The 19274-nt window shown below is 43.5% G+C and overlaps 1 protein-coding gene across 6 annotated transcripts in view; it reads left to right on the top strand.

The window, feature by feature from the left end:
• Window positions 1-19274, top strand: part of NCAPG2 (non-SMC condensin II complex subunit G2) — a 60035-nt gene that overhangs the window by 40191 nt on the left and 570 nt on the right. For all 6 annotated transcript variants that reach the window (XM_082472842.1, XM_082472841.1, XM_082472839.1 and 3 more), the window contains exons 22-27: window positions 3362-3461; window positions 6532-6719; window positions 7655-7795; window positions 9223-9326; window positions 10167-10267; window positions 11399-11498. In XM_082472842.1, coding sequence (XP_082328968.1) covers window positions 3362-3461; window positions 6532-6719; window positions 7655-7795; window positions 9223-9326; window positions 10167-10267; window positions 11399-11498 — 734 coding nt within the window. The remainder of the gene's footprint in view (window positions 1-3361; window positions 3462-6531; window positions 6720-7654; window positions 7796-9222; window positions 9327-10166; window positions 10268-11398; window positions 11499-19274) is intronic.

Below are 19274 nucleotides of genomic sequence, written 5' to 3'. Positions count from 1 at the left end.
GTGGTAAGAGGGGACATCCTTGTCTTGTTCCTGATCTTAGAGGAAATGCTTTCAGTTTTTCACCATTGAGAATGATGTTTCCTCTGGGTTTATCATATATGGCCTTTATTGTGTTGAAGTAGGTTCCCTCTATGCCCACTTTCTGGGGAGTTTTTATCATAAATCGGTGTTGAATTTTGTCAAAAGCTTTTTCTGTATGTATTGAGATGATCATATGGTTTTTATTCTTCAGTTTGTTAATATGCTGTATCACATTGATTGATTTGCGTATATTGAAGAATCCTTGCATCCCTGGGATAAATCCCACTTGATCATGGTGTATGATCCTTTTAATGTGTTGTTGGATTCTGTTTGCTAGTATTTTGTTGAGGATTTTTCCATCTATATTCATCAGTGACATTGGTCTGTAATTTTCTTTTTTTGTAGTATCTTTGTCTGGTTTTGGTATCAGGGTGATGGTGACCTCATAGAATGAGTTTGGGAGTGTTCCTTCCTCTGCAATTTTTTTGGAAGAGTTTGAGAAGGATGGGTGTTAGCTCTTCTCTAAATGTTTGATAGAATTCACCTGTGAAGCCATCTGGTCCTGGACTTCTGTTTGTTGGAAGATTTTTAATCACAGTTTCCATTTCATTACTTGTGATTGGTCTGTTCATATTTTCTGTTTCTTCCTGGTTCAGTCTTGGAAGGTTATACCTTTCTAAGAATTTGTCCATTTCTTCCAGGTTGTCCATTTTATTGGCATAGAGTTGCTTGTAGTAGTCTCTTAGGATGCTTTGTATTTCTGCGGTGTCTGTTGTAACCTCTCCTTTTTCATTTCTAATTTTATTGATTTGAGTCCTCTCCCTCTTTTTCTTGATGAGTCTGGCTAATGGTTTATCAATTTTGTTTATCTTCTCAAAGAACCAGGTTTTAGTTTTATTGATCTTTGCTTTGTTTTCTTTGTTTCTATTTCATTTACTTCTGCTCTGATCTTTATGATTTCTTTCCTTCTGCTAACTTTGGGTTTTGTTTGTTCTTCTTTCTCTAGTTCCTTTAGGTATAAGGTTAGATTGTTTATTTGAGATTTTTCTTGTTTCTTGAGGTAGGCTTGTATAGCTATACACTTCCCTCTTAGAACTGCTTTTGCCGCATCCCATAGGTTTTGGATCGTCATGTTTTCATTGTCATTTGTCTCTAGGTATTTTTTGATTTCCTCTTTGATTTCTTCCGTGATCTCTTGGTTATTTAGTAACGTATTGTTTAGCCTCCATGTGTCTGTGTATTTTACGTTTTTTTCCCTGTAATTGATTTCTAATCTCATAGCGTTGTGGTCAGAAAAGATCCTTGATATGATTCCAATTTTCTTAGATTTACTGAGGCTTGATTTGTGACCCAAGATGTGATCTATCCTGGAGAATGTTCCGTGCGCACTTGAGAAGAAAGTGTAATCTGCTGTTTTTGGATGCAATGTCCTATAAATATCAATTAAATCTATCTGGTCTACTGTGTCATTTAAAGCTTGTGTTTCCTTATTAATTTTCTGTTTGGATGATCTGTCCATTGGTGTAATTGAGGTGTTAAAGTCCCCCACTATTATTGTGTTACTGTCGATTTCCTTTTATAGCTGTTAGCAGTTGCCTTATGTATTGAGGTGCTCCTATGTTGGGTGCATATATATTTGTAATTGTTACATCTTCTTCTTGGATTGATCCCTTGGTCATTATGTAGTGTTCTTCCTTGTCTCTTGTAACATTCTTTATTTTAAAGTCTATTTTATCTGATATGAGTATTGCTACTCCAGCTTTCTTTTGATTTCCATTTGCATGAAATATCTTTTTCCATCCCCCTCACTTTCAGTCTGTATGTGTGCCTAGGTCTGAGGTGGGTCTCTTGTAGACAGCATATATATGAGTCTTGTTTTTGTATCCATTCAGCAAACCTGTGTCTTTTGGTTGGAGCATTTAATCCATTCGCGTTTAAGGTAATTATCAATATGTATGTTCCTATGACCATTTTCTTAATTGTTTTGGGTTTGTTTTTGTAGGTCCTTTTCTTCTCTTGTGTTTCCCACTAGAGAAGTTCCTTTAGCATTTGTTGTAGAGCTGGTTTGGTGGTGCTGAATTCTGTTAGCTTTGCTTGTCTGTAAAGCTTTTGATTTCTCCATCGAATCTGAATGAGATCCTAGCAGGGTAGAGTAATCTTGGTTGTAGTTTCTTCCCTTTCATCGCTTGAAGTATATCATGCCACTCTGTTCTGGCTTGTAGAGTTTCTGCTGAGAAATTAACTGTTAACCTTATGGGAGTTCCCTTGTATGTTATTTGTCGTTTTTCTCTTGGGGCTTTCAATAAGTTTTCTTTATCTTTAATTTTTGTTAATTTGATTACTATGTGTCTTCACGTGTTTCTCCTTGGGTTTATCCTGTATGGGATTCTCTCTGCTTCCTGGACTTTGGTGGCTATTTCCTTTCCCATGTTAGGGAAGTTTTTGACTATAATCTCTTCAAATATTTTCTCAGGTCCTTTCTCTCTCTCTTCTCCTTCTGGGACCCCTATAATGCGAATGTTGTTGCATTTAATGTTGTCCCAGAGGTCTCTTAGGCTGTCTTCATTTCTTTTCATTCTTTTTTCTTTATTCTGTTCCGCAGCAGTGAATTCCACCATTCTGTCTTCCAGGTCACTTATCTGTCCTTCTGCCTCAGTTATTCTGCTATTGATTCCTTCTAGTGTAGTTTTCATTTCAGTTATTGTATCGTTTATCTCTGTTTGTTTGCTATTTAATTATTCTAGGTCTTTGTTAAACATTTCTTGCATCTTCTCAATCTTTGCCTCCATTCTTTTTCTGAGGTCCTAGATCATCTTCACTATCATTATTCTGAATTCTTTTTCCGGAAGGTTGCCTAACTCCACTTCATTTAGTTGTTTTTCTGGGGTTTTATCATGTTTCTTCATCTGGTACATAGCCCTCTGCCTTTTCAACTTGTCTGTCTTTCTGTGAATGTGGTTTTTGTTCCACAGGCTGCAGAATTGTAGTTCTTCTTGCTTCTGTTGTCTGCCCTCTGGTGGATGAGGCTGTCTTAGAGTTTATCTTTTTGCAAAGCATAAACGGCATAATTTTAATGTAATTTGACACATTGCACGTAACATGTGTTCAGTAATGTTTGTGGAATTACATAAAATGTGTTTCTAGATTTCTTATGGAAAGAGAAATGAGAATTAATGTATCTTTATGGAAATTCCTTTTTAAACATCTTTGTAGACATCTGCTTTATGAGACCCCTAGTGGTACCCTTAGATATTAGGAGCTTTACCAGCTGGATGTCCCCTCTTGTCCCTTCTGTGGTCTTTGTTGGGAAATCACATCATCATGTCTACGTCTCTTACAGACCTATCTGACTGTGTGCAAGGATGTCATTTTGGTCGGCCTTGGTGACTGTATGTTTCAGACACAGCTTTTACAGCGGAGCCTTGGAATCATGCAAACAGGTACTTCGTTTATTAAAGGACTAGTTTAGAACAACTAGCTGTCAGAACCAGCCCCTCTCTCCCTCCTTCACTTCGCTGGTCAGGACTCTCGTTTTTAAGTGACAGATGTGTAGCACAAACTAGCTTACACCAAAAGAGGAATTAACAGGCTGAGGCAGCCAGGAAGTTCAGAGGTGTTTCTGGCCTCGGACATGACCAAGTACAGAGTTTCTGGCAAGGTCTTGGGATTCTCCTCCGGTGGTTTGTGTGATTGCGGCTGCTTTGCCGTGTGGTCACCAGCACGGCCCCAGCCTGTCTGCTGCTCCTGTCTGGTGTCTGTCATCGTCTGCGTGCAAGTCAGGAGCTGTTTAATGTCCCCCCCACCCCCCTGAGACCACTGGGAAGTTGCTGTCACCCCAAGGACAGGATCCCTGGTAACTAATACCATGGCATCCACACAAGTTAAATGTGTTCAGTGAGTGGGTGAGAAGTTGGCCTCCTTCCAGGCGGGCTGGGCTTAGGGGTTATCTGGAGCATCACATCCCGGGGGGCCGGGCCAGATCCTTGCAGCCCCGTCTCATTGTGGCGGGGGGAGTGTGGGTGGACCCAGGATGCCTCCTCTGCCTCGGGTCATGGGCTGGCTGAGAAGGGCACCGCTGGACTGTGACCCCTGCCCACCGCCTACCTGGGGCAGCCGAGTCGGCACAGAACACCCCAGTGCTACAGTTGGTTCTTCCTGAGATCCCTAGAAGCTTGGAAGTGCATAATTTGAATTTCTTTAAGCCTAAATATTTGCTAAAAGAGATTGAAAATATTATCATTTACCAAATTCAACATTAAGCTTGCAGTTAGCTCTCTGGGGTCTTTTGCTGTAGTCTTGAGTATCGTCGTGCAGACCCCGGGGAAGTCTTGGCCACAAACCCCACAGCTTCTTTCTTTCATGGTTCTGCCCCTGAGGTTGGCACTTGGCCTGCATGGGAGCTGGGGTGGCAGTCACTCTGCTCTGCTGTCTCGAATGTACGTGTCCTTAATCTGTAATTACAAACAAGATTTTACATTATTTGGTTACAATATCCACAAAGACTAAATATTAAATAGAACAAATGTTTTTTGTTTTAAAATCTAACTTTTTCCTTTGTTTAAGTCTTTATAACTCTCACTTTCTATTGTGAAAACAGCGTTTTAAACTTAAGCTTAATGATTGAAACATTAAAAATGATTTGCATTTTTAAACTCAATTTATCATTTAAGAATTATTTTCCCCTAAGGATTGAATCTATTTTTAGTATTTATAAAATTTTCCTAGGAGCTAATAAGAATTTTAGATCTCCAATGTAGCCAGTAAGCTACTGACCTTACCTTTGACCAAGCTGAAATGATCTTTCTATTTATACATTCTAAGAATCGGGATTTCCCTGGAGGGAATCAACTGTGTGCTCATTCTTTGTAGTCCTGTTACAAATGAGATTATACTTTGCAGTCTACCTAGGTAAGCCCAGAGTCTGTTCTCTGGACTTGCTCTACTTGAAAGAGTCCTAATAGAACATTTAAATTTAAAACTCAGTCACATTTATGTTATTAACATTTGAGTGTGGCGTTCTCCATGCTAAAGTGCGTATTCTGGAAGAGATGTCCTTGAATACAGCTGAGTTCCCACACATAACCCAGATGTAAACAGCTCAGTTCATAGTTTACTTAACCACCACCTATATATATTTGGTTATAACACACATATGGCTTGAATGTAATGAAATAACTTTCAATTAAAACTTTCAACATTTCAGATTTTTGTCAGTAGTAAAGACACTAGTTAGTGTGAGGTTCTCCCACTGCACCAGGACCTTGAGGGTGGATGCAAGGGGACAGGCCCCCTTGTCCTCAGAGCCCTGTCACCCTCAGCGTGTTGGCCTCTGCTGAGCTGCTGCCTCACTGCCTGCTTCACTGAAATGACTGATATGTGGAGAATGTATCTCTCTGCCTTCTTCTAGATAAAGAGATTTGTTTCTTGAAAGTTTCTGTTAAGTTTGCAAAGACTCTCCAAACTTTGTGTTGATTCTGGTAGTGCCGTACACCTTTTGAGGGGCAAACTCAAATGGAACATGACCATTTCTTTTACTTACTTTAGTAGATAAATTTGGATTCGGGGTTAGTTTCTTATTTCTGTCTCAAGCAGAACTTATATGTCTGTTAATCTCTTTCATAAATCAAGGAGCTTCCCTATTAGGGCCACATGATTCCTATGTAAGGTAGGAGAGGTCATAACGCTTTGTCCCCTAGATACTAATCTTTTAACGAGGAACATTATTTCTGTGCTTTTCTATGTGACAGGTTTTTAAAAAATATACATGTATAGTTTATATAGTATATACTTTTAAATGTACATAAGGAAGACTCATGGTTCCGGCCCAGTCCACCAGGGATGCAGCCCTGCGTGCAGACCTGAAGGTTAGTCAGCGGTGGGCAGTGCGAGGTGCAGCATGGGTTCAGAGTGGGGCAGGGGCGTGGGAGGGCGCGGCCGCTGGCTCTGTTTGCAGCGCGGCTTACAGGCCAGTCTGGGTAGAAAGAAAAAAGAAAATTGAAGGTCCTCAGGATGGATTGTAGAATTGAGTTCACACTCTGAAAACATTTTACCAAATCGTTGCCACACAGGAAAGGAGAGAAAGACACCAACAAACTACACAGCGCTGGGGATTTAACAGAGTTGGCCTCAGAGATTCTTAGGTCATAGTTTGAAAGCTCTAGGGTCTTTCCTCTCAGACCTGTCATCGATGTCACCATCGTGTGAGCAAGTAAGGCACACCCTCCACCCAGGTGTTCAGGGAACCGCAATGTCCACACACGCAGCGCTTCTTAGTGCCTGAGCCAGGTGGGCTGTTACCGTTACTGAAGGCATCGGCTTTGTATGTAATAAAAGGAGCAAGTCGCGTGCGTGTATGTCTGTTAGGCTTTATATTCATCTGACCGACCTGGTACTGGCTCGCCAGTAATACTCTCTTTTAAGTTACCGTAATATACATGTGTTAAGTGAAAAATGTAATAATTTCAACTAATTGTGTGATTAAATAACTGATTTTTTCAACTTTCTTTCCAGTGAAGGGATTCTTTTATGTTTCATTACTTCTTGGCATTCTGAAAGAGGTAACCAGAAGCTCCTTGACGCAGAAAGCAGATTCAGAGAAAGAAGTCTCAACACTGTTTGATTTGGTGCAGAAAGTATTTCAGCAGATGTTGGAATGTATGGCGCGGAGCTTCAGGAAGCAACCAGAAGAAGGCTTGCAGGTAATGGCGCCTCCCCAGGGCGGGACAGAGGGACTAAAGGGGCAGCGCCCACCTGGTGGACCAGGGTGTGCGGAGCCAGGCCTGCTCACACGCTGGGGCCGTCGGGCGGGGAGCGGTGCCACGCCGGCAGGAAGTGGCTGCCAGGTGCCACCTGCAGCTGGGGCTGCCAGCCCTCTCCCTGGGGTGGCACGCTCTGGGGCAGGAGGCGAGGGAGGCCAGGGGCCCACCTCGGGCCACCGGTCTGGGGACGGTGTTGGCGTGTTCAGGTCCGTAGGCCAGCGGCCCGAGTGCTCCTCTGCCCAGCAGGACAGAAGCAGAGAATGAATACAGTAGCTCGTGAGTGCCCAGCTGTTAGTAGTAAAGATTTTAAAAATGCTTAAATGGGAGGATGTTTATGAACTATTGAAACTTTCAATTTTATCCTGTTTTAGCTGGTAGAGGTGATTGAAGGTTATTGGCCATATTTTCTGTAGCCTAGCTCATATTTGAGTTAATTTGAAATAGTCCTGTTTTTGATGAGTTGGTTCAAGTGTCTGTGATCTATTTACGGAATTTGTGCCAAAATTTTTTTCTTTTCTCACCATTGTCTGTGCAGCTTCGTTCAGAACACGTGGCCTCATAGTGGGTATCTTCCCTTAACGTCAGTGACGTTTCTTCATCTTTCCTTTCGGAAACTTTATTAACGTTACTGACGCTCCTATTCTTGGGGATTTTCCCTTGCTCTGGGGAACGAGTGTCACAAAGGCCCTTCCTGGCGGGCTTCAGCCCCGTGTGTCGCCCTCTGGTCGTGGTGCCCACCAGCTGCAGAGAGGACGGCGCGGCAGTGAGGCGGGGCGGATGGGACGGGCCCCGGGCCCCCGGGGGACAGCAGGAGGAGGCCTCCTTCTTGAAAGTGGCTTTTTAAGCACTAACAATGACTGATGTGTTTTTCGTAGCTCCTTTATTCTGTTCAGACTCCTCTTCATGAATTTATCAGCACCGTGCAGTCCTGGCACGTGGACACGCCTGTCCACCGGGGCGTGCTCTCCACTCTGATTGCCGCGTCTGTGGTCGAGATAAGTCACCGGCTCCGAAAGGTGAAGTGTGTTGTCCTGAAACTGCTGTGTCTTGTTTTGACTATTCAAGAGGCTGTTTTCTGCTGGCAGCACATTTTTATGTTTTTCCAAGTATTTTTTTCAGAGCTCAGGTGTAGCGGGAGGTCTGCTTCTCCCGCAGCTCCACCTCACAGTTCCGTGGCTGGTTTGTGTTTAGAATCACGTGACCATGGGGGGGAAACATGCTAAGGATGTTGTCGTTCTTCATTAAAACCAAGCTGCTTCTTGCGTCGTGAATACTTCTTTTCGCCATATTTTAGAGGTTTAAGCGAGTTGATACATTTCTTAAGATTCCCCACTCCTGGCAGGCAGAAGTGGCCTGGTCAGTGGAGAGCAGGATGCACGACTGCTCCTGGGCTGTGTTTCTGGAATAGTTTACACCTCTGACTGCCTGGCTATACATGAGCCTTACTGGCCGTTTTCCTAGCAGTAGCCTGTTTTATATGATTAGCCTACTTGGTTCAAGATTGACATAATCAGGCTGGTAATTCAGGTCACAACAAAAACCACTCTTTTCACGGCTTGGAATCCTGGTGGTAGCGAGTGAGGGCATGGAAGAATGCCTTAAGATAGTTAAATAATGAAGCGTTTTCTCAGTATGAAAAGCTGAAATCTGATAGGAAATAGCATTGAAATATACAAATGCAAACATAATGTGTATAAATTTTGTATTATAAAATCACAAATATAAAAAAAGTTGACAAAATTCTGAGACATTAATAGAATTTAAGGCCCTCCTGAAAGCTTGAAGGGAGGTCGTTTTGGTTTAGGAGTGAGATTCCTGGACTACACACAGCCCAAGAACTGGAAGTTGTTTGGGCCTGTGAGCTGCACAGCTGCTGACGACGAATCCGCCAGTGGCCTGTGGGCCATCGTGGCCCACGGTTTGTTTTTGTAAATAAACTTATATTGGAACATGACCAAGCCCATTTATTTACCTTTTTTCTATGGCTGCTTTGTGCTGTAACAGCAGAATTGAGTAGTTGTGGCAGAAATCATTGTGCCCACAAAGCTGAAAATATTTACTCTTTAAATATTTATTATCTTACTACTTTATAGAAAAAGTTTGAGTTGAGAAAACCTGATCTGGACTAATAAGAGTAACGAGTTGTTTGCTTAGTGTAGAAACACGTTGTTTACAGAAGGTAATCGAATTAAAAGGTGTTCCACAGAAGGCTTGTTGAGTGACATGTCTTTTTTCTTCTCTCCAGTTGATTGACACCACTGTGTATAGTAATAGGTTAATCATAATTATGGTAGGCATTGCAGCAATTAATAAAAATCATTGTTTTGAGTTTCTGGAAAGCCTTTCTCAAGTTGGGAAGAAAACCCAGGGAAGTGTAAAATGAGTGATTAGCGCAGTCTCAGTCTCAATTCATGTTATTGACTTGACTTTTTTTTTTTTTCAGGTTTCTGATACCAAAGAGCTTACTCCCCCAGAGGGTCTTTCAGCCCTTCCACCATTTTCAATGTGTTTAATAGGAATAATAATAAAATCTCCGAATGTAGTCAGGTAATCCCTTTTTCTTTGCTGTTCTCTTAATCCTGTCGTGGCTGTAAGCTCTCAGTAACTTTAGCTCTATTCCTTTTACTCTCACCATTTCTCAAAAGTGCATTTTTTTCCTAAGAGAAAACATTCCATACAATTTTCTCTCATTTTATCAGAGATTAAAAATATTAGCATTATACAAAGAGAAATTCTAACTTTCTGAAAGATATATTCATCCAAAAAGTCTCTGGTTATGCTTTATCGTAACTATGGTTCATTTAGAGGGAAACATTTAAAATTTTAATGTCACTGAAATACTTCCTACAATGGACACTTTCAAAACACTTGACTTGGGTAAATACCATGTGGGTTTCATTCGGCACACAGCTGTTACTCATTTCTCCATGCCGTGTGTCACCTGACCTGCTTCTAGGGTCTCTAGGGTGGCACGTGCAGGACTGCTGGGCTGCAGAAGGGAGAGTTTTGCAGATGTCTGATACCTGTGGGAGTTTAATAGTAGATATGTTCATTGAAAACTTCAGAAAGCACTGTTTTTAACAGCTATGAATTATCTTTCAGTAGCATATCAAATCTTTTTTGTGGGCATTTCAAGTATGCAGAGTGGCTTCATTCACTAACCAGAACAACCCTGTTCTCTTTCTAGCAACGCCCTCTGATTTTAGTGTCTCACCTGTAGGATTTGGCATGCTTACAGCGAAGAGTATGGGAAGAGCTTAGTCAACTTCCCATGTTACCTGAAAACTGGAATTCATGGTGGTTGATGAATCTTGGCTGTATTTGTCTTTCTATAAAGTATTAAGATATACTATAGAGTAATTTCAGTTGTTTTTTACTTTTTTGCAGGTCATTTTTAGATGAATTGAAGGCATGTGTTACTTCTGAGGATATTGAAGGCATCGTGTGTCTCACAGCTGTTACGCACATTATCTTGGTTATTAATAAAGGTTGGTTAAATTTTCTGTGGTATCGTCTGGGACATTGCTGGGTGCATCTTACACAGGACTGTTGTGGAATGTTTGGGAGTGAATCCCCTGCTAGTTAGGCTCTCACGGCACTCGCCCCCAGCTCTCCACGCGCTACACGTGTGCCGTCTGCCTGGGCACTTGCTGTGTGGCTGCCCTGTACCAGCTTGAATGATGGCAGCTTCTTAATGCATCTGCCGTCCACTTCCCCCACTGGACCCATCACGTCTCCCTCTCTGTGCCGTACACTGAATTTCTACTGATTTGTCATTTGTTACCTTTGTCATGTACATTTAAAAATCTGAATTCATTTTTGCTAATGATGGTGTGTTTTGGTATTAATATTTAATGTATCTGTGTTTTGCTTAGCTTTAACTGTGCCTATTCTGGGTATCCCAGCCAGTTGAAATAGTATTGGAAAAATAATTGGAGATACCTATGAAATGCTTACCTAAGTGTAAAATATGGTAATGTCACTGCAGATGGACTACTGTTAAGTTTCTATATTTTTGGACCAGTTTTACTAATGTTGAAATTATTTTCTAAGATATTATTCATAGAGTGTTCCTCTCAAAACAGCTCTCCCCATAAGCATGAATGCATGGTATGGCTGTAGATTCATGACAGGAATTTGTAACTAGTTTGACCCAGGCCAAGCATCAGGAAAGTCTTGCCTGAGGCAGTGTCTCCTGGGGAGACATCTGCAGGAAGAGGGACGTTCTCCATGTGGAGGGTGTGAGGATGGGGGTTGGGGTGCAGACAACCACCTTGTACTTAATAGGTTCTTCAATATTTGCCAAACAGATGATGACTCTGAAATGTGTTAGTTCCATTACTGTTGAAGGTGTTGGTGATCATCAAGTCTGATGGCGTGGACAGAACTCACGGGATCATGGCCTTGGGAACTACCTCAGAGCCAATGAGGTGCTTTGTGATCACTCATTGGATCTTCTAACATCCCTTTAAAGGGATCGTTACTGTTCCACAGGTCAATGCATGCACTGACTCAGAGGGGAGGGTAGGAGGCTCTGTCTTACTGGAATTGTACCTGCATTGATAGAGTGTGTGTGCTTTTTTGTGTGGTTGTGTTCAATATTTTTCTGTCTTTAACAGGTAAACATAAGAGTTCAAAAATAAAGGGTGTTGCAGCTACTGTTCACAGAAAACTAAAGACATTCATGGAAATTACTTTGGAAGAGGATAGCTTGGAAAGGTAAAACACTAGATACCCACCAGGTGTGATTATCTGAACACTGCTAGTTATTCCTTAGGTATATTTTAGATCATGTTTTCACTGCTGCTAGTTACAGCCAGGTAGAAAACTGGGGATTGAAGGGATAGAAGTGTTTCTGTTGGCAAGACCCCTTGAGCATATGTTTTAATTACTTCCTCATTCTGTCTTTAAAAACAAAAACAAAACTGTCACTTGCAAGATTCTGCCCTAGAAAAGGAAGGGCATACAAACTCATTCTATATGGTTTTATTTTATTTTATTTTTTATTTTTTATTTATTTATTTTTGGCTGTGTCGGATCTTAGTTGCGGCACGTGGGATCTTTCCTTGTGGGCTTCTCTCTAGTTCTGGTGTGCGGGCTCCAGAGCGCGTGGGCTCAGTAGTTGTGGTGCGTGGGCTTAGTTGCCCCGTGGCATGTGGGATCTTAGTTCCCTGACCAGGGATCGAACCCGCGGCCTCTGCATTGGAAGGTGGATTCTTACCCACTGGACCACCAGGGAAGTCCCGTCATTCTATATGGTTTTAAACCTAGACAGATTATATTTGGTGGTTTGCTGTATTTTTGAAACCATCAACGTTCATTCCTGGGTTATAATTACCAGTTTACAAGTATCCATGTTGGGAATGGGAAAGGTCCCTCCAGAGACTGAAGAAATGTGCATTGTTTTCTACTTTCCAGGTAGCCTGTTGCTGCTGCAGGGACTGCTGTCTAAGAATGTGTTCATTGGGCTATTTTTCCAGCCAGGTGCTTTTGCTGCTGTATAATGTTTTTGACATGCTGTGCAATTTCCTGTAGACTCTTTTCTGAATTATGTTTGACTCTCAGACCAGCCACAGAAACAGTGTTTTTCCTGCTGTTTTCTGAACACCATACAGTTAAGTGTTACAGAGCTTTGAACTAGGTAATTAGTTTTATATATGCCTGGGAAATAAGCCACTTCCCATAGCTGCTTCCTCCTTTGGAGAAAGGCTTTCAAAATCCTAAATTGCTAACTTATGAACAAAGACAGTTTTATCTCTTCCTTACCAATCTGTATACCTTTATTTCCTTGTCTTTTTTAAAAAAATTATTTATTTATTTATATTTATTTTTGGCTGTGTTGGGTCTTCGTTTCTGTGTTAGGGCTTTCTCCAGTTGCCGCGAGTGGGGGCCACTCCTCATCGCGGTGCACGGGCCTCTCACTGTCGCGGCCTCTCCCGTTGCGGAGCACAGGCTCCAGACGCGCAGGCTCAGTAGTTGTGGCTCATGGGCCCAGTTGCTCCGCGGCATGTGGGATCCTCCCAGACCAGGGCTCGAACCCGTGTCCCCTGCTGGGATCCTCCCAGACCAGGGCTCGAACCCGTGTCCCCTGCATTGGCAGGCAGATTCCCAACCACTGCGCCACCAGGGAAGCCCTCCTTGTCTTATTACATTAGCTAGGGCTTCTGGTACAATATTGAAAAGGAGTGGTGAAAGGACATACTTGTCTTGTACATGATCTTAGTGGGAAAGCTTCCCATTTCTCACCATTAAGCACAATGTTAGCTGTAGATGTTCTTTATCAAGCTGAGGAAGTTCCCCTCTATTCCTAATTTACAGATAGTTCTTATCATAGTGGGTGTTGGATCTTGTCAAATGCTTTTTCTGCATCCACTGACAGGGTCATAGGATTTTTCTTCTTTAGCCTGTTGATGTGGTAGGTCACATTAGTTGATTTTCAGATGTTGAACCAGCCTTGCATACCTAGGATAAATCCCACTCGGTCATGGTGTATAATTTTTTAATACACTGTTGGGTTTAATTTGCTAATATTTTATTAAGTATTTTTTGCATCTATGCTCATGAGTGAGATTGTTCTGTAGTTATCTTTTCTTGTAATGTCTTTGTCTGGCTTTGCTACTCGGGAATTTCTGGCCTCATAGAATGACTTAGGAAGTATTCCTTCCCTTCTTCTGTCTTCTGAAAGAGACTGTAAAGAATTGGTATAGCTTCTTTCTCAAATATTTGGTTAGAATTCACCAGTGAATCCATCTGGGTCTGGTGCTTTCTACTTTGGAAGGTTATTAATTATTGACTCAATTTTTTTTAATAGATGCCTATTCAGATTGTCTATTTCTTCTTGAGTTAGTTTTGGCAGATTGTGCCTTTCAAGGATTTGGTCCATTTCATCTAGGTTGTCAACTTTGTGGGTATAGTATTCCTTAATTGTCTTTTTTTTAATGTCCATGGGATCTGTAGTGATGTCCTCTATTTCATTTCTGATATTAGTAATTTGTGTCCTCTTTTTTTTTTTTTTTCCAGCCTGGCTAGAGGCTTATTGGTTTTATTGATCTTTTAAAAGAACCAGCTTTTGGTTTCATTGATTTTCTCTATTGATTTCTGTTTTTCATTTTTTTTTGCTTTCTGCTCTAATTTTTATTATTTCTTTTCTTTTGCCTGCTTTGGATTTAATTTGCTCTTTTTTCTTTTTTTTTTCTGGTTTCCGGAAGCCTAGATTACTGATTTTAGATGTTTCTTCTTTTCTAATAGTCAGTGCTATAAATTACCCCCTAAGCACTGCTTTTGCTGCATGGCACAAATTTTGATGTTATGTTTTCATTTTCATTTAGTTAAAAATATTTTAAAATTTCTCTTGAGATTTCTTCTTTGCCGCATGTGTTCTTTAGGAGTGTGTTATTTAATCTCTCAATTTTCCAGTTATTTTTCTGTTATTGATCTCTAGTTTAATGTCTGAGAGAAGACATTGTATGGGTTTCTATTCTTTTAAATTTATTAAGGTGTGTTTTATGGCCTAATATGTGATCTATCTTGGTGAATGGTCCATGGGAGCTTGAGAAGAATGTGCGTTGTGCTGTTGTAGGGTGAAGGAATCTGTAAATGTCAGTCGTGTCCTGTTGGTTGATGGTGTTGAGTTCAGCTTGTCCTTACTAATTTTCTGCCTGCTGGATCTGTCCATTTTTGACAGAGGGGTTTTCCTTTATATATTTTGTAATCCTGATATTAGGAGCATATGATTTTAGAACTATTATATCTTCTTGATGGATTGACCCTTTTATTTTCATGAGGGGTCCCGCTTCTTCTCCAGTAATGCTTTGCTCCGTAAAAGCCATTTTGTCAGGTATGAAGCTGGCTCCCCAGCCTCCTTCAGTGAGCATTTCTGGAGCGTTCATGGTGTTTCAGTCAGGAGGCGGAAACCCCACAGTTACGGGACAGTGTAAGCTCCAGGTCAGGAGCCCCCATCAGGGCGCTGGTGCAGCGGACTGGGGGCTCGTGAGGGTCACAGCGAACTGTAAAGGGTGGGGGAGTGGCAGAGGTGAGGAGCAGCACTACCCCTAGGGAGGACGCCCCCCCCCCCAGGCTGAGCCTCTCCCAGGATGGAGAAGTCCTGAGGCCTTCTGGGGGGACCGCTGGCCATCTAGTCTCCGGGGGGCGGGGCCCATCCATAGGGAGGTGCTGGGGGAGCTGCTGAGCCCATGAGACCTGCTGCGGGTCAGGCAGCCGCCCTGTGGGGCCTGGGTGCTGCCTCTGCTGCCCGCGCCCCCCGGAGAAGGCTGGACCTTGTGGGAAGCCCTCTGGCGCCCCTGCTGCCAGGGCTGGTGCCGTGCCTTGTGAGCCCCAGCGGGGCCCTGGAGCGGCGGCTTGCTCGTCCGTGAGCCAAGGACGTGTGTTCAATTACAGGCTTTACTGCAGAGACTGTTGACTATTTCCTGTGCAGTTTAGGAAGGGTCTTTGAGGGAGAAACCCAACAGACTCTAGGGTTATGAACTTGTTTAATTTCTAGGTATGTGAGGAAGAGGGAAGTGAGCTTCTGATTTGGAGGAAACTGAGGAGTGTTTGTATGTTTCTGAAAACACAGCGCAGTGCAAATACTAAATAAGGCCGTCAGAATTACAAACTAGGTAAATGATAGGCTATTGTCATGGGACATGGTCATAACCTCGGAAATGCAAGCATTTTACAAGATTTCTCTGTTAGAAATACCATCTGTAAGGACAGTTTTTTGGAAAAGAATGGTATGAACTGCTCTGAGGGTGTAAGGAAAGAGGGACGTTTGCACCTGTACAGAGGTTCAAGGCGAGTACTTGAATTGTGTTAGTTACGTTGACAGAAAAAAAGGCCTTAGAAGTTCAGAACTTACTCCGTGGAAAAGAAAAGGATATTCATAGAAATTAAATGCAGGGCATGTAATATTTTGTTTCTTCATTGTTTCTACAACTCTGCAGTTTTCTGTGCTAAGCTGATACACAGATGGCAAGAAAGAGTTCTTGCCTTTAAGAAGGAAACATCCTAAAAAAGTAAATAGGTAGAGACTGAAATATTGGCTTCTTACTTAAATATGCAAGAAGCACACTGTACAAAAACCAGTGTCTGGAAAATAAAAGAAAAGAAGAACCTAAAAAAAAAATTGATGAAACAAAGAAATCAATCTAATGGAAGATAAGCAGTTAAGATTTAGGACTCTATTTTAGAATATTATTTATTTTTGTTGGTATAGAGACGTTAAGGCAAGTCTGCATCTTTAAGACTCTTGGGACCCTTTGGTCCAATGAATATTTTAGGAGATGGGGCATTAATTTAGAAGTGGATGTTTTCTTAACAAATACACTAGGTTTCTCTGCAGCAGGGTTAGTATTTTGTTGACTGTCTGTTGGGTGCTGTCTCATTGCACTTTCAGTGCCTCACCTGGCATAGTGCTCTGTAAATTCTGTAGATTGTGTAAACCAGACTGTTTTCTCAGGAGCAGCAGCATGCATTCAGCAATGCACTCATGCATTTAAGTGTCAAAGGATGTCACCTTTACTACTTTCATACATAGGGTACGAGTAGCACTATAATTAGAGATTATTTCTTAAGGTTTGTGTTATATCATGAATTTTTCCCTCTAAGTGAACTGGAATCATATTGTAAGCAAGTTAATTACCAGCATTAACTGTGTTTTGGCAGCTTTGGTGGTGTGTGTGCGTCCCCAGTGTTAAACCTTGTGATTAGACTTGAAGCAAAGGAGTATTCCCTGAAACAGTGGCCTCTTTTTTATTATCAAGTATTGATACGTAATATCACCTTATTCCACTGTATGTAATTTTCATAGTCTTTTTTAAAAATTGAATTCGAGGCTGGATGCTTTTTGTAGCTCATTTAGAAGCATGCATCAAAACCTAGGGACCTTGATGTGGATAATTAAAAACTACGCGAAAATAAAACCCTTCTTTAATTAGAAAACATACGTTGCTTATCTTACCGATTGTTTTTCTCCGAAGGCTGATTTTGTGCCTCTTCTGTGTTGGCGTCTCCCGCCGTGAGCACGGCCGGCCTTGGGCCGTAGGAGCTGGAGGTGGGCGGGTCGTGGGGGAATCAGAGCTCAGTGGGCGACATGGGGGACCCTGGACCAGGGCTGCCACTGTTCCTTCCAGCTCTGAAATTGTATGCTCATTTATTTTGCCCCTTAATAATTCTGATTCCTCTGGTCTATACAGTGTACCCAACCCTCTCCCCAGGTAATAGGAGAATGACTGAATTCACAGGAGAGCAGAAGAGCTTGTTGGTATCCGAGCCCCGTGGGGTAGTCAGAGGCCTGGTTTGCACCCACTGTGCCTTTGCTGATGCTGGGGTCCCAGGCAGGTTGCTTTGCCTCTCAGCCTCGGTTTCTGGCCTTGGAAGGAGAAGTCAGGATGCCTGGCAGCCCGGGACTGGCCTGGTGCTCGGGTCGGAGGTGACCAGAGTCTCAGACTGGACTTAGGCCAGCATGAGAGGCTGATTACCCTATAGTAATTTAATAAGTCCTTTTGCCAAGGTAACCTAACATTTTTCTTTAAGGGTTTTAAAATTCTTACATAAGGAGACAATATTTTCGAGTGATTAAAAATAAGTCTTAGATTCTGGGGCGTTGGTGACTTACCGTGTCCTGTGTCCCTCTGTCTTGTCTCCTGGGTGGGGCAGTGCTCCCTCCCTCTGGCCACCAGGGAGCTGGGGCCTGGCTGGCATGTCGGCCCTTGCAAGCATCCTAGCCCATAGCTCTCGAAGAGCTGACGCAGGAGGGTGGTGCCGTCGGGCGCTGATGCTGGGAGACCGGAAGGGACGGGGAGCATCCGAGTCTCCTGGTGTTTCTCTGGATGCAGACACCTGCGCGCTGCTGTGACGGGGCGGCTTCCGTAGGCTTCGTGCTTCCCACCATCTGCCGTCTCTGCTCAGCCTGAGGCGTCCATGGGGCGCAGACAAAAATGACTGCACACGTGCAGCCGTGGAGCGGTGAGAGAGAAACAGGACAACCGTTAGTAAAGCAGCAGTGCCGGGCCAGCCAGACACTTAATGACAAGAGTCTTCAAAGAAAAAAATCAATCGTAGCCCAAAAGAATGATCTGGAACTAAAAACCCTTGAGTTGGAAACGTTGCTGAGGCACTGGAGCCTCAGCTCCCAGGTGGTCCAGAAGGTCGCCGTGGAGGGTGCCCCCGAGCAGGACAGACACCGATGAGGAGGGTCCTGGGGGAAGCAGACCAGGGAGAGCCCCAGGGAAGCAGCGACCCAGCCGCCGACGGGAGAGGAGTTCCTGGGGCCAGAGATGCGCAAGTTTAAAGATCCATTTTCTGTTGTTGTCGTTCCTTTAACTAAAGTTTACATGGGACTGATGAAAAAAAATCACCATAAGTCCGAATAAAATTCCTGAAGTTTGAGACAGAGAGAAAAATATGAAAGCTTTTCTAGATCTGCGTTGGCCCCTACGGGGCCCCTCGTGACGAGTGGAACAAGGGAGTGTGACTCGAGATGTGGCCCAGGTGTGAGGACCCACGGGCTCTGCGGCTGGTGTGCAGAAGGGCTGTGAGATACGTCGGTGATGTTTCTGTGTTGGTTACAGGTTGACTTATTTCGGTGTGTGGGGTTAAATAAAATACACTGTTGACTCTTGGGCAGCACAGGTCTGAACTGTGTGGGTCCACTTAAGTGCAGACATTTTCCATAGTAAATAGCCCAGGACTGCGCAGTCGTAGTTGGGTGAATCTGTGGATGCGGAACCGCAGATATGGAGGAGCTGCGTTCTCAGAGGGCCGACTAAGTTATCCGCAGATTTTCAGCTTCGCGGAGGGTCACGGCGCCCCAAACCTCTGCGTCGTTCAAGGGCCAACTGTCTTGAGACGAATTTCACCCATTCTTTTCATCTCTTTGAATGTGGCTACTAGAAAATGTAAAGTTACCCCATGCTTGCGTTGATACTGGACCGGGCAGGACACGGGCAGACCCAAGTGCCCATAACAGCTCCAGGCTGAAGAGTGAATCAAGCTGAGAGGCCGTTTGGGATAAAGGTTGAGGTTTGTCTCGGCAGGAATTCAAAGTTGGCTGGCCCGCACGCCCTCTGAGGGGAGCTCGGGGGATGGAGAAGGAAGGGGAGTGGGTGACGGGCTGCCCAGCCAGTCTCGCCTGGGGACAGGTGTGCAGGGGGTGGGACGAGAAAGTGAGGTGTGTGTGTGCAGGAAGTGAGCGAGCATGGTCGCAACAGTGCGTCATGGGGGTTAATAGTTGTCGTTTACCTTGTGCTCTCGCGAAGGAGGGAGACGAGCTAGCGATTGTGGGCGTGGGAAAAGGGGGCGCCCGGCCGTACCCGTGAGCCTGCCGTGTGTCTGCACAGCGGTCTAGATCCGCCTAGACGCGAGTCCTTGTGCGTGAAAGAGGAAGCACGGCCAGGTGAGCACCTTTCACTGAGAGGGTCTTCTGTTCGTGTTCCTTGGGGACAGAGGACGCCTCCGGTCACGGATGGCTCTGTGTGCCGTGTGTCGTGCTAAGGT

Source organism: Balaenoptera physalus, assembly GCF_965194825.1.
Source record: "Balaenoptera physalus genome assembly, chromosome: 8".
Lineage (NCBI taxonomy): Eukaryota > Metazoa > Chordata > Mammalia > Artiodactyla > Balaenopteridae > Balaenoptera > Balaenoptera physalus.
Note: the sequence above shows the minus strand (reverse complement) of the source record. Positions and strands in the feature narration are given on the sequence as shown.